Source organism: Tamandua tetradactyla, chromosome 23 (assembly GCF_023851605.1).
Source record: "Tamandua tetradactyla isolate mTamTet1 chromosome 23, mTamTet1.pri, whole genome shotgun sequence".
In the NCBI taxonomy this organism is placed as follows: domain Eukaryota; kingdom Metazoa; phylum Chordata; class Mammalia; order Pilosa; family Myrmecophagidae; genus Tamandua; species Tamandua tetradactyla.
This window is the reverse complement of record NC_135349.1, coordinates 1665732-1678450: the sequence shown is the minus strand read 5'-3', so window position 1 is coordinate 1678450 and position 12719 is coordinate 1665732. Positions and strand designations below refer to the sequence as shown.

Here is a 12719-nt window from a genome sequence, read left to right as displayed (position 1 = left end):
GGGGCCGAGGCAGCCACAGCCTGAGTGGGGTCTGGGGGAGCTGCAGAGTCCAGGCCCACCAGGCCCTTCCAGGGTGGGGACTGCCTTCAGGCCACAAGTGCTTGTGCGGCACAGCCGTCCCCCGGGCGGTGTGGGGGCCACGGGGAGAGTGGGGCCCAGATGGTCCTGGCTGTGGGGGGGCCTCTCCCAGAGCAGCTGTCGCTGGAGAACTAGAGCTCCAGAGACTAGACGAGCCTTCTCTGAAAAGACCATCACTGGTGCGGACTCGAGAGAGCAGCAGTGGCTCCCCACCGTGGAAACCACATTCTTGTCTCTGCTCCCCCTCAGAGTGGCTCCTTGGGGAGGGGCTCCCTTTCCAGTCCCTCCCTCCCTGGTAAAGGAGGGGGCTGGGGCTGCACAAGGCTGCTGTGCACAGCCAGGCTCGGGCAGCTGTATTAACCTGGTTGTTGGGGTGGGGGTGAGCACAGGCCCTTGCTGCTCCCCAGTGGCATTGCCTGTGTGCTGTTGGGGCATCTTGCCTTGGACCGCGGTGGGGTGCATAGGCCGGGAGGGAGACACCTCACCAGGCCCTGTGGCCCCCACATGTTCTGGGTCCCATGTACTCAACGCCGCTGTGCCCAGGCCTAGGGTTTAGGGGGCCTGGTGTGGCCAGCAGACGGGTCCAGGTCAGGACCTCTGTACTGGAGTCTTCTCTTGCTTTGCTGAGTCAGTTAGCTCTATGTCCAAAGCACTTTATTAGATTGCGAGAATTTATTACTATGCCCAACAAACTGGACTTGTTTACAAATCATCTACATTATGAGACTTTTGACCAATAAACCTGTATGGACAATTATTAAACATACTCATAAAAAACGGGCACATTGTAAGTCTTGTGTTGGTGGATGACCCCTTCTTGGTGGTCTCTTGACAGTGACCAGGGGATATATTATCTGACGGCTCCACCTGGGCGGCTGGCACTGCTTGGCTTCCTCAAGTGAAGGTGGGGGTAGGGGGGCAGAACAGATCTGTCCCTGGTGTGCCCTGAGGACCCCAGGGTGAGCCCAGTAGCACTTCTGATGGCACGGATGCGCCATCTGCCCCTCAGGGGCATCAGAGACAGCTACAGGCGCCGCACCCTTCACCACAGAGCCTGTCCATACCTGTCCCTCTGCTGCTTTCTGTGCTGCAGGGGACTGGGAAGCAGTGAGCAGCATGGACATATCAGCTCAAGCCAATGCCGGAAAAGCGTGCCCTCGCTGCTGGCTCTGTTAACCCCAGGTAGCCCGTAGTTGACAGCCTGCCCCGGCCGGAGTGCTTCTCTCTAGACTCGTTCCACCTCATGCAGCCTGTAGTCCAAGATGGTGTCCTGGCCCTGGAACTTGAAGTACCCGTGGAATTTCTTCTTTTGAAGCAGGAGGGGAAACCAGTAGCTGTCGTCAGGCCACATGTCCTTGAAAGGGATCTGGTCCAGCTGGAACCACTGGGGACGCATTTCTGCAGCAAAGTGGAAGAGGGAGGTTCACCCAAATCTGAATCGACCTCCAGGAGGAACCTGACATTTCCATACTTGATCCTTAGCTGTATTCTTTATCTCAGGGTGAGAAAATGGGTGCAGTGCAATGCAAGAGTAAGCAGTTCCCCTCCCCACATGGGATGCAGATGTGCCAGCTGCCCCCTCACAGGCTCTCTGTCTTCTGGCCTGAGACTCACCTTCGCTCTCCACGGGTGTCCCATGGACGCTGTCTGCCCGGAAGATGTGCACGTCCATCTGCTCAGGGTCCCCTACAAACTCGAACATGATCTGGCCCACCTTGTGCAGTGTGTCCACGGTGAGGCCGCTCTCCTCCTGCAGCTCCCTGGGGGTGGGAGGACGGACAGAAGGGAGGCTAGGCTGTCAGTGCACTCAAGGCGCGCACCCCTGTATGTAGCCCTGAGAAGGGTCAGGCAGGGTGGGAGCCGAGTGCTGGTGCATGTGGGTCTCAGGGTCAAAGCAGCAAAGCAAAAGAGATGTGTGGCCTTCAGGATCCCAGGGGATACTGCTCAGAAGCCACAAGCAGCATGACCTGGGTTACCTGGGGAGCTTTCTGAAAGCTCTGGCATTAGCTTGGAGGCCCTGGGGCTGGTCCAGCAGCTGACCTCCCCAGGAGTTTCTGACCACAGCTCCTGTTCTCGTAGCCCCGTGTGTGCACATGTGGCAACAGAACCAGGCCTCAACAGGTTACACTTGTGCGGAGCTGAGCTGTGAGTGGTGGACCTGGGCCAAACTTGAAAGCTCCCAAGCAGTAAGTGTGGGTGCCCCCCAGGCCACTGGGCAAGCTGGCTGTTGCTCAGGGATGTCTTCCCAGCCTCCTGGAGAGCACAGGATGGACCCACAGGTCCATACCACCTCTGTCCAGGGTGCTTCTGCTCTAACCTCTGTTCCCCGAGAGCACAGGATGGACCCACAGGTCCATACCACCTCTGTCCAGGGTGCTTCTGCTCTACAGGATGGACCCACAGGTCCATACCACCTCTGTCCAGGGTACTTCTGCTCTACAGGATGGACCCACAGGTCCATACCACCTCTGTCCAGGGTGCTTCTGCTCTAACCTCTGTTCCCCCAAGGTGCCCCCAAGTGCTGCCCACTCACCCAGGTGTCTGCCACACAGGACAGATGCTTCCAGCCCATTCTCAGACACCTTCCCACAAGCCAAACTGGCAGGGTTGGAGCTGGGCCGGTAAGGGGTGGGTGTGAAAAACAGCCCCCAGCTCATCATGAACTTCAGCAGATTGCTTCCTAAGTATTCTGGTGCTGTCGCTAAGTTAAAACATTTTAAAAGTTACTCATTGTAACAACTGGAGCAAACACCTGTGAACCCATCACCCAGGCTTGCTCTCGCTCCAGTGTTTGCTTCTGGTCTTTCTTCTCTGCACACCCCTTTAAAAGACTGCAAAGATAATATATGCACTTCGTAAACTGTGTTTTTGGGTGTGTGCACCGCAGTCTACACCTCAAGGAATCCAACCTGCTTCTTTCTGTTGTGTATTTTATAATAAATTCTTCAGCTTTTCGTTACTGTGAGAAACTCTGTGATGAGCACCTCTTGTTCCCACATGCACACTATTAAGCTGCCTCTGGGACACTCACCACCAGCTCCACCCTGGGAGCCCCATATGGAGATATTTCTCACCTCCCAATTTCCCTATATTTACTTTTGTTTCAGTAAATATGTGTTAATTACGTCTGACCATTGATAGTTGTAAAAAAAAAAATTTTAGCTTTGATCTCTAAGTTAGGTTTGCTTTCTGTGCCTGTAATAAGGGGTCAAAGTTTTTAAACTTTGCTCATTTAAAAAAAAAAGTAATTGCTTTAGATGGATTCCTTCTCCAGCCTGAAACGTGCCTTGATCTTCTCTTGAAGACCAGGAGGTAATGACTCCATCTGCTGCCATTCCAGATGCACAGATCGAAGTCATGCTTTAAAACCTGGAATTTACTCACTGAGATGGTTAAATAAAATTAAGCTTGACCTAAAAAATGAAGGTATGTATTTCCATATGGAAGGTGTAACAATGCCCTAATTAAAAGGATTAAAAGCTATCAGTGGGGCCTCACCCCTGTCTCAGGCAGCAGGCTGGTGGATCTTATAAAAAATACTCACATGCTGATTTAATGTTTTGACTAATTTTAGTTAATCTTCCCAGAGCACATGGCAGAGTATGAAATATCAGTAATTTCCTTGGTGACAGAGCTAAAGCTCCATTTCACAGGCTTGGATAATTAGACAGACAAAGATGACACTGTTATGGTTTTGCTAAAGTGTCTGTTGTATCTGGGATGCGCGTTCCCCAGGCTGCAGATGGAGAGGGGGCTGAGGAATAAACAAGAGCTCGGAGTAGCTGAAAGCGTCTGGGGCTGTGGGAGGTAGGTGTGAGGCTTGGGGCGCAGCTCACCAGTAAGGAGGAGCGCTGCAAGTCACTTCCTCTCTGGAGGTTCCTGGCTAGAAAGTTGCGGCTCCATCCCCTATGGGCGTGTACCTGATGCCCCTTGCCTGCCACCACCCTGGAGAAGACAAGGAGGGCAATACAGTGGCACTCCCACTGGCCAGGGATACTGGGCACAGAGACATGGAAACCACGGTCACATGCACAGCGAGGGCTCAGTAACCTGGCTCAGATGTGGAAGTGGCACCGCTGTGTGTGATTAAGGCATGGGGCACAGATTAAGGCATGTGCCACAAGAGAAAACTGCTGTGCCTCCTTCCTGTCACCCTCTAGGAGACTGGAAGCTGTATCCGCCACAACATGGGGCCGTTTCGCATGGGGAGGCCCCTGAGAAGGCGCTCGGCTCAGAGCTGAAGTTAAAGGACGCTGTGGCAGCCTGAGCAGGCTGGGGCCAAGGGCAGACTCGTCCCCAGAGCTCATGAGCCAGGCCCTCCTGCTAGGGTCCCCAGAATCCCAGGGCCCCTGGGTCTCGGCCCGTCTGGTTCCAATGCCTCTTTGTGCCTCACGTTTATTAGTGCCTGCCCCTGGTGTGCCTCTCTACTCCCTATGGAGGCAGTGGCACAGTGGTCCCTTGTCTAAGTATATGTCCCTATCCTTGGCCTGCACCCACGTGTACCCAGCACAGGCTGGAATCGAGTGAGCCCATGGGGCGTCCCAGAGAGAAGACCCTGCAGAGCCAAGAGGGGCAGTGCTTGGTGCTTGGAGCTGTACCTTTGACTTCAGCCTAAGGAATGAGCCCGCCCCAGCCTCAGGCTGGGGGTGGAGAGGCGATGGTCTGACCTCTGGCTTGGGGCTTCCAAGTGCAGAAACAATAGATACCCCGTGGCCACAGTGGGTTTTTCTCAAGTGGAAGCTGGCTGCCCCAAGCCCAGCACAGCTTGCCACTCAGGTAAAGGAGCTGCAGAGATCCGCACCAAATGAACAGAGTCCCTACAGCAGACAAATGGGGTACATGGCTGGGCCGCCGGTCTCGGGGGATTTTCCCTGCCATTTCTTCTGTACGCCCCCCACCCCCGCCTCAGCATGGCTCACTTGCTGTTTCCCCCACTGCACCCAGCCAGCTCACAGGCACACTGCCTGGTGCTTGCTGAATGAATGAACAAACGTGCCTGTCTGGTACAGCCCTGGGTCCCAGGCACTGGAGGGACCATGTGCAGGGCTTTCAAACTGGGGGCTGTGACTCATGGCACATCACAAGTTCAGCTTAATGGGTCATGACTGGTAATTAACAAAAAAGAGAACAGGAAATACCGAAGTACAACTTTATGGACTACGGGTATTATTTTATGCAATCTGTGGTTCTGTAGGTCCACCTGAGGGTGAATACATTGTATACCTGATCAGAGCACTAGACAGAGCTCTTACTGATGGCTCTGGGAAAAAAACACTGAAAACTGTAGGGGACCACATCCCAAGCTTTCTCCCTGTCCAGAAACTTTATTAGTATGCATTTAAAGATTCGCTCTCCTCTTCAGGGAAAGTGGCCTTAAGGCTGCCCATTTTTTTTTTCAGAATGAAAGAAGGTACACTTCAGCTGACGCCGTTTGTGTAGCACTTCATGCTGTTTACTCACTTCTCTCACTTTATCCCCCTAAGCCCAGGAAGGGGCTAGGGCTGCAGGGCTGTGTCATCTTGGGCTCAACCCCACCCCCAGTCCCTTCCCACGTGAAAACGGTTGTGCTGAGGATTAAGGAGACTTTGTGTACAAAAGGGATTATATAGAAATGATCACACTCAGCTCCACAGAGGAAATGAAGAAATGGAGGCACTGACTAGCCTTTCAGGCACAGTGACGAAGCCAGGGCTTCTGACTCAAGTGACGGCACACAGTTACCACGTGCCAGTAGCTATTCTACACCCTGCATATGCACGTGGCCTCCACCATCTCGAGGCAGACGCCATCACTGCCATGCCTGTCTGGCGGATGAAGAAGCTGAGGTGCTCCAGGTCCCACACCTCTGACGGTATAACCAGGGCTCTGGTTGGAGCTGCTCAAATTCTTACCCCTGTGGTAGCTGGTTCTGTCTGTGGTCAGCCCTGCCTCCCCCTTACCTCCTGGCCCCATCCTCGATTGTCTCTCCTTCTTGTACTTTGCCCCCAAAGCCATTCCACCGGCCGGCCCCGAAGCCTCGTTTCTTCATGCCCAGGAGAACCTGCTGAGGCTGCAGTACCAGCACCAAGGTGTAGAGCCTGGTGGTGCTCATGGTTCCGTTCAGTTCTGCGACGAGAGCAAAAATTCCGGGTCAGCTTTGACCGGGTGGGGACCGAGGCGTGGATGGAAGAACGTGTCTTGCAGGGTCAGAAAGTAGGGAAACGCGCACAGGACGACAGATGGTCACTCCCCTGCCTTGTGGCAGGTGGAAACCTGCATTGAACAAATGTCCTGGGGCAGACACTGGCATGGCCCTGACTCCAGAGGCATCAGTGCCCATGACCTTGGCTTGCCAGGGCTGATTTAGAGGGTCAGGGGACAGCCTCATCTTCCTTCCCCCACTCCACAGCACTCTGAGCTAAGGAGGACAACACCACCTTTCCAGAAAGGGCTGTTCTTGCGCCTGTGTCCACTCCAGAAACCCAGAGCCCGTAAGCGGGTGTCCAACTGGCACCAAAACAACCCAGCCGATCCCGTCAGGCTTTGGCCTCTTCATTAATCCTGGCTTCTCCAGGCCTACTGGGATCTGCCTCCTGTCTGTGCAAGTCTCCAGATTCCCAGAAAATGCATGGCTCAGAATAGGAGTGATCTGCCCAGCAAGGCCTGGCTGGCTTGCTATCCTGCCTCCTGCTTGGAGCTGTGCTGCTCTGGGACCTGGTATTCAGACAGGGTGCTGGAATCAGAGGGGCACTTCCTGCCTGAACAGGTCTGCATGGTCCAGAGAAGGAGTCTAAGGGCAATGCCCTTGCCTGAGTCCTTGCTGGAGAAACACTGGAGGACCAGGATCAAGTTTCCTATTGATTCTTCTGTATTCCAGCCTTCCTGACCTGGGGCTGACACCTCCAGCAAGTCTCCTGCTCTGGGGAGGACACCCGCTAAGACTTAGGATTCAGTACCAGGGATCCCTCCTCGGAAGCTGAGGTTTCTGGGAAAGGGGTCGAAGGCCGGGTGCAGCGGCAGGACAATCGGGTCTCTGTGGACTCTGGCGGGGCCTGACATCGATCTTTTCATGCCCCAACCCTAGCCTCTGAGTAAACTGACGCTGAAGAAGACGGGAGGGAGGCTAGCAGCATCAGACGTGGCTCCTTAAGTATTCACCAGGCACTGTGCTCACCCCTCGACAGAAACCACCCCACTGGACAGATGCAGCAACTGCCAGCTGAGACCTGATTTCCCTATTTCCAGATGAGGACACTGACGCTGTTCAAGGTCCAACTGCCGGGCCAACCCGGAACCGGGGGAGTCCAGTCCTCAGCGAGGCGGCCTCGCGTCAGGGCTCGGGCTCCGGCAACCGCTCTGCGGAGCCCCACGCGTCAGCCACCGGGCCTTGGGCCGGTCAACTGTGTCGGGAGGGTCGGATGAGACCATGGAGGCGAGGCGCCGGGCACGGCGCGGCTGACACCGCGGCTCGGTGAACGCGGACTCCCCGGCCGCCCCTCCCAGCGGCCCGCGCCCGCCCACTCCAGGCCCCGGCCCTCCGCGCCCCGTACCTGCTTCGCCGCTTCCCGAGCAGCGAGCCCGAGCTTCGCGCGGCCGGAAGCGTGAGCGGGCCCTTCCGGCGGGGTGGGCGGGCTCTCCCGGCGGCGCGGGCCCAGGGAGGGGCCTCGGGCGGACTCGGGCGGACTCGGGCGGACTCGGGCAGACTCGGGCGGACTCGGGCGGACTCGGGCAGACTCGGGCAGACTCGGGCGGACTCGGGCGGACTCGGGCGGACTCGGGTGGACTCGGGCGGACTCGGGCGCTCATGGCCGGGTGAGCTGGTGGCGGGGCAGGGCGGCTGCGGCCGCGCCGTAGGGAGTTAAGCCAGCATCTGCGGAGGGGACGGGCTTTGACGGGGCCCACCGCCTTCCTTCTCCCGAGCTTTCGTCTCCTCCGGGAAGGGCGTTCCTCCTCCGGGCCGTCTCCTAGGCCTGTCGCGAGGATGAAGCGACAGGGAGGCGAGGGGCGGGCACCCCCGCGGCCCGGGACGGGGCGCGCGCTCCGTGTCGCCGGACGCCGGCCTGCAGCCTGGCCGCCGGGAGCTGCTGGTTTCGGGAGCAGAGCCCGACGGCCGCGCGCGCCGCGTCCGGGGCAGGAGGACCGGGGCCGGGAGGGCTTCCCCGACGACGCCGGGCGAGCCCAGGGCTGGCGAGGCCGCCTGCAGCGGGCGCGTGGACGGGACGCTCGTGAGCAGGACCACGGGGGGAAGCAAGGGGCCTGCGCACGGGAGGGAGCTGGAGAGCTCGGCAGCCTGGAGCAGTCGCCTGGGCTGTGAGAACCTCTTCGTCGGCCGGCCGGTGCAGGTCCACTCCTCCCCTTCCCCTGACCACTGGAATGGCTCCCGTGTCCCGGTCGGCCCCGTCTTCCCAGGATAGAGAGAGGGTCGCTAGTTTCCAGACATTTGCTGTCGAAGGAAATTGGGATCCTACAGCCAATTACGCATGGATCATGGGGATAGTAGTAACTTTGTTTTCATCAGAAAAATGGACACAAAACTGTATACAGTTCTGAGAGTTAAATGAGGAGGATGGGGATAGCCCCTGGTGTGTAAAGCCTGGCTATTGTGGGGTAGTCAGTAAGTGTTAAAGCCTAATTTGGCAAAAGAGATACGGAAATTGTCTTTCAACCATCCACACAGGTTGCCTTCCATTTCATTAAAACTTTGACAGGAGGCCCAGTGTTAGTTTTAGCTGCTGAAGCCATGTAACTAGTAACCAAAGCAAGCACCAGGCCTCATGGGGTTTTCTCAGTCTTTTAGAGCACAGTGAAAATGTATGCCAGATGAGGAAAGATTATTACTTTCCTTAATTTTATCCATACTGTTTAACCTTGATTTAAAAAATCTGGAGAATAAACACGTCTGGACTAAAAGGTAGAATGCCCAATTTCTGACTTCTGTCTGTGGCGCTTTGTCAAGTCACTTTCCCTCATGGGCCCATCTCTAAAAATGAGTAAGTTGAACAACTCGTGACATGTGGATCTATGTGAGGCCAACCTGCTTGCTTCTTTCTCCTCTCACAGGTCTGTGAAGCTGGGGTGTGCTTCCTGCCAAAGGTTCCACACTGCTGTGAGTTGGTACAAGGCTCGGACAGGCGCTGAGCACCTGTGGCTCATGCGGCATTTCAAGGACCCGTTTGTGAAGGCTGCAAAGGTGGAGAGTTATCGGTGTCGAAGTGCCTTCAAGCTTCTGGAGGTGAATGAGAGGCACCAGATTCTCCGCCCTGGCCTGCGGGTGCTGGACTGCGGGGCAGCTCCTGGGGCATGGAGCCAGGTGGCCGTGCAGAAAGTCAATGCTGCTGGCACAGGTGGGGCCTCTGCTGCATTCTGGGCCTCTGACCACCCGAGTCTGAGTGGACCCCACGCATGCTGCCCTCCGTTAGTGGAGGTGCATCACTGAGACACTTTCTGATGCACATATTGTGGAGTCGATCACATAGTAATGATATGAACAGAACCTTGACGTTTCCTAAAATAAAAGGTAGGGTAGAAAGGCATAATTAAAATGAAAATCACCTCAGGTGGTGCAAGGGTAGCTCAGGTTAGAATTCTCACCTGTCATGCCAGAGACCCGGGTTCAATTCCCTGAGCCTGCACATGCCAAAAAAAAAGAAAAAAAAAATCACCTCAATCATACCACTATAAGATATAGCGACATTGATGTCTTGGGAAGCATCTTTTCAGAATTTATATTTAAAAAATATACCATAGTCTTGCTATTTTGGAACAAGCTCTTTTCACTTACCTATAAGATAGCTTTCCATGACTGTCAAACTGAGTCAGCTCCAGAGGTTTCCACATCCTGTTCCTTGAAGCCCTAGGGTTCCATGGAAGTCCCACTGGGGCTGCTTGCATCCAGCATCTCAGACTCTGGGTCAACCTATATGTGTTACTTTTCAGGGCTTGATGAAGATTTTCTATATAAAAAGTTTCCCCTAATTGGAAAACAGACAAACTAATCATCCATGCAACTTAGAAAACTATGTGATCATTTTGAACAGTTGCATAATATTCCATTTAATGTCTGTACCATGGCTTGTTTAAACAGTACCCTAATTTTGGGCATCCAGTTTGCTTTTAGTTTTTTTGCTGCTCCATGCAATGCTTTGGTGACAAACCTCCCATGTACACTTCCGGCAGTAAAGCTGAGGGTACACAGGTGTTTACACAGTGTGTGATGGGTCGTGTAGATCTTTCCCAGATGCCTTGGTGTAGGGGCATTTGTGTCCATTTTTCTAATCGTGAAACAGACTCAGAAGTTCAGTAACTTGCTGAAAGTTTAGGGCTTGGAACACCAGGCTCCTGGGTTCAACCATCAAAATCACTGCTGGTGATGATGGGTTTGCAGTGAGCTCTTGGCATTTTTGCCTGCTGCCTCTGCTGGCCACACTATGGCTGGGAGGCAGCTGGGTTTTTATTTCAATGATATTTATTGAATAAATGAATGAATATGTCAGAAACTTGAGTTCTTCTTCCCACCAGTAAGCCTATCCACATAACTCCTCACAGCACCTGTTCAGGAGAAGCAGGAGAATTGGCAGTTTGAACTGTAGGAAGTAGCTGTAGCAAAGAGTAATAGTCTTGCCTAGGTTTCTTTTCCTTCTGGAAATGCATTCAAAGCCATTTACCTTTAGTGACCACCTCCTAAATTTGTAGTAGATGGTGATGTTAAAGAAGAAGAAGTTCAGGTGAGTAAAATGAGGTGTGAAATGTCTGTCTTTCCAGAGATGGAAAATGAGGGTTTTCATCTTTGAGAAATCAGGTGCTTTTCAAAATACCTGGACTTTCAGTCGTTAGATAGGAAATGCACATATCTTTTTTTCTTCCTGTGAGAATAGCCTTTTTATTCAGCAGACTGCATCTAGTAAATCTCTTGAGTGTACTCTGAAAAAAGATGACTTTTATCATCAGAGCCAAGAGCCCTTCTTAGTGTAGGTAAATGAAGTAGATGGGGCACCAGGGCTTGTGAAGAGGGGGGCTTTGGATGTGGGTGCAGGGTGAGGAGAGAGGGAGGTAGAGGCCACGAAAGCAAAAGGTCTGTTTAGATCATGTGAAACTGGGATCTTTTAAAATTGTAATATGGCAAGACACTGACGTTTGAACCTTATTTTGTATCTGTTTATTTTCCCATCTCTCGGTTTATTTCTAATAGTTTTTACACTGAAAGAAATTGGATTAAACTGCAGGATAGATTTGTTGACTTAAGCCAGGGGCACTTTTTCTATTAGTGTGTAATTTTCTGTTTTAGTTCATCATAAAGATGACTCAGGTAATAACTTTCACAGAGGATGAGCCTTGGGTAGTGAACTTTTGGTGTCACCATGTCCCAAATGGGACACTTTTCCTCCCAGAGCCTGTTTCCTTAGTTGTGGAGTGAGGGGCCATCTCCCCCCAACCCCCATGTGTCTTTAGAAAGTACAGAAGGTGGGAGAAGTGCTTGTGAACGCATATTTGCATAGTAGCTCTCTTCCTTTGTTATGATTTTGAGTTTCTACTGTATCATCTGATTGCATGTATTTTTGTGTCAAGGTTTAGGGTGTAAGTAATGCATTCATTGCTTCTTTAGATCCGGGCGCTCCTGTCGGCTTTGTGCTTGGGGTAGATCTTCTCCACATATTCCCCCTGGAGGGAGCAACCTTTCTGTGCCCTGCTGATGTCACTGACCCAAGAACCCCACAGAGAATCCGAGAACTGCTTCCTGGCCAGAGAGCAGATGTGATTCTGAGTGACATGGCGCCCAACGCCACAGGGATTCGGGAGCTGGATCACGACAGGCTCATCAGCCTGTGCTTGTCCCTTCTGGATATGGCTCCAGACGTCCTGCAGCCCGGGGGAACTATCCTTTGTAAAACCTGGGCTGGAAGTCAAAGCCATCGATTACAGAAGAGACTGACAGAAGAATTCCGGAAAACAAGGGCGGTGAAGCCTGACGCCAGCAGGAAAGAGTCGTCAGAGACGTACCTCTTGGCCACACAGTACAGAGGGGCGAAGGGGCCTTCGGAGGCTTGAAAGCTCCTGCTGCCTTCCCATGGGGGCGGGTCCCGTTTCACCAGGAATGTCGAGTGACCTCATCACGTGGAGGGCGGCGGGGAGAGCTGACCTGCCATCTCGGGTGTAGCAGGACCCCGGGGGGGCCTTTTTCTTTTTAAACCCAGAAGATCATGAAACGATTCACTGGCCACCATCAACGGCTAAATAAAGTCTTCCATACCATGATTTATGAGGGGAAAGTCATCGTGTGAAAGGGCGAGAAGGGATGGGCTGAGGGAGGGATGTAGGCACGTGCCTTTAGGTAACTTTGCAGCTGCTGGCTAGCAGAGAAGCGCTTTCCCCTCCCTCCAAGGACCCCAGCTGTTCCCTTGGCTGCATAGTGCAGTGTAGGAAAATGTGAAATTTCATTCTGGGGATGCATTTCCGTCTCTGGTGAATAATCTGAAAACGCATCTACTCTTCAGGCAGAGAGCATTCCCAGAGCAATTAGGGAAGACATTTGGTATGAATTTATGTGTGAGGTGGGTATGCTTTGTTTTTTGCCAGAAATAAAATATTGCTGTAATACTCCAGGCTCCGAAGACCATAAAGGTAATTGCCAAAGCAAGCATTTTCTTCTACTGTCTTCCGAGAAC

The 12719-nt window shown here is 53.4% G+C and overlaps 2 protein-coding genes and 1 long non-coding RNA gene across 6 annotated transcripts; 1 reads left to right on the top strand and 2 right to left on the bottom strand.

Annotated features, from left to right (window-relative positions):
* Positions 1-715: 715 nt before the first annotated feature.
* On the bottom strand, positions 716-7714 carry NUDT1 (nudix hydrolase 1). 3 transcript variants are annotated; one of them, XM_077140444.1, is made up of 4 exons: positions 7608-7714; positions 6018-6183; positions 1693-1838; positions 716-1476 (listed from the first exon to the last, which is right to left on the bottom strand). In XM_077140444.1, the coding sequence occupies exons 2-4, from the start codon at positions 6167-6169 to the stop codon at positions 1304-1306; spliced, it is 471 nt and encodes a 156-aa protein (XP_076996559.1). In that variant the 5' UTR covers positions 6170-6183; positions 7608-7714; the 3' UTR covers positions 716-1303. The 3 variants fall into 3 exon arrangements, with proteins under 3 accessions (XP_076996559.1, XP_076996560.1, XP_076996561.1); XM_077140445.1 differs by lacking the exon at positions 7608-7714 and adding an exon at positions 7284-7415; XM_077140446.1 differs by lacking the exon at positions 7608-7714 and adding an exon at positions 7317-7406.
* Positions 7715-7828: 114 nt separating this feature from the next.
* Positions 7829-12651, top strand: MRM2 (mitochondrial rRNA methyltransferase 2). Of its 2 annotated transcripts, none has more exons than XM_077140442.1 (3): positions 7829-7869; positions 9118-9401; positions 11660-12651. In XM_077140442.1, the coding sequence occupies exons 1-3, from the start codon at positions 7862-7864 to the stop codon at positions 12100-12102; spliced, it is 735 nt and encodes a 244-aa protein (XP_076996557.1). In that variant the 5' UTR covers positions 7829-7861; the 3' UTR covers positions 12103-12651. The 2 variants fall into 2 exon arrangements, with proteins under 2 accessions (XP_076996557.1, XP_076996558.1); XM_077140443.1 differs by lacking the exon at positions 7829-7869 and adding an exon at positions 8197-8399.
* On the bottom strand, positions 9552-10113 carry LOC143666881 (uncharacterized). The gene is made up of 3 exons (XR_013167763.1): positions 9839-10113; positions 9649-9684; positions 9552-9562 (listed from the first exon to the last, which is right to left on the bottom strand). It is a non-coding gene; the product is annotated as an uncharacterized LOC143666881 (long non-coding RNA).
* Positions 12652-12719: the final 68 nt, after the last annotated feature.

Coding starts and splice junctions, on each gene's coding strand:
- NUDT1 (XM_077140444.1), bottom strand. CDS start 6,169: ATGAGCACCACCAGGCTCTACACCTTGGTGCTGGTACTGCAGCCTCAG. Junction 1,839..6,017: donor ATCGAGGATGGGGCCAGGAG/GTAAGGGGGAGG, acceptor TCCCACCCCCAG/GGAGCTGCAGGAGGAGAGCG. Junction 1,477..1,692: donor GACACCCGTGGAGAGCGAAG/GTGAGTCTCAGG, acceptor ACTTTGCTGCAG/AAATGCGTCCCCAGTGGTTC.
- MRM2 (XM_077140442.1), top strand. Junction 9,402..11,659: donor AGTCAATGCTGCTGGCACAG/GTGGGGCCTCTG, acceptor TTGCTTCTTTAG/ATCCGGGCGCTCCTGTCGGC.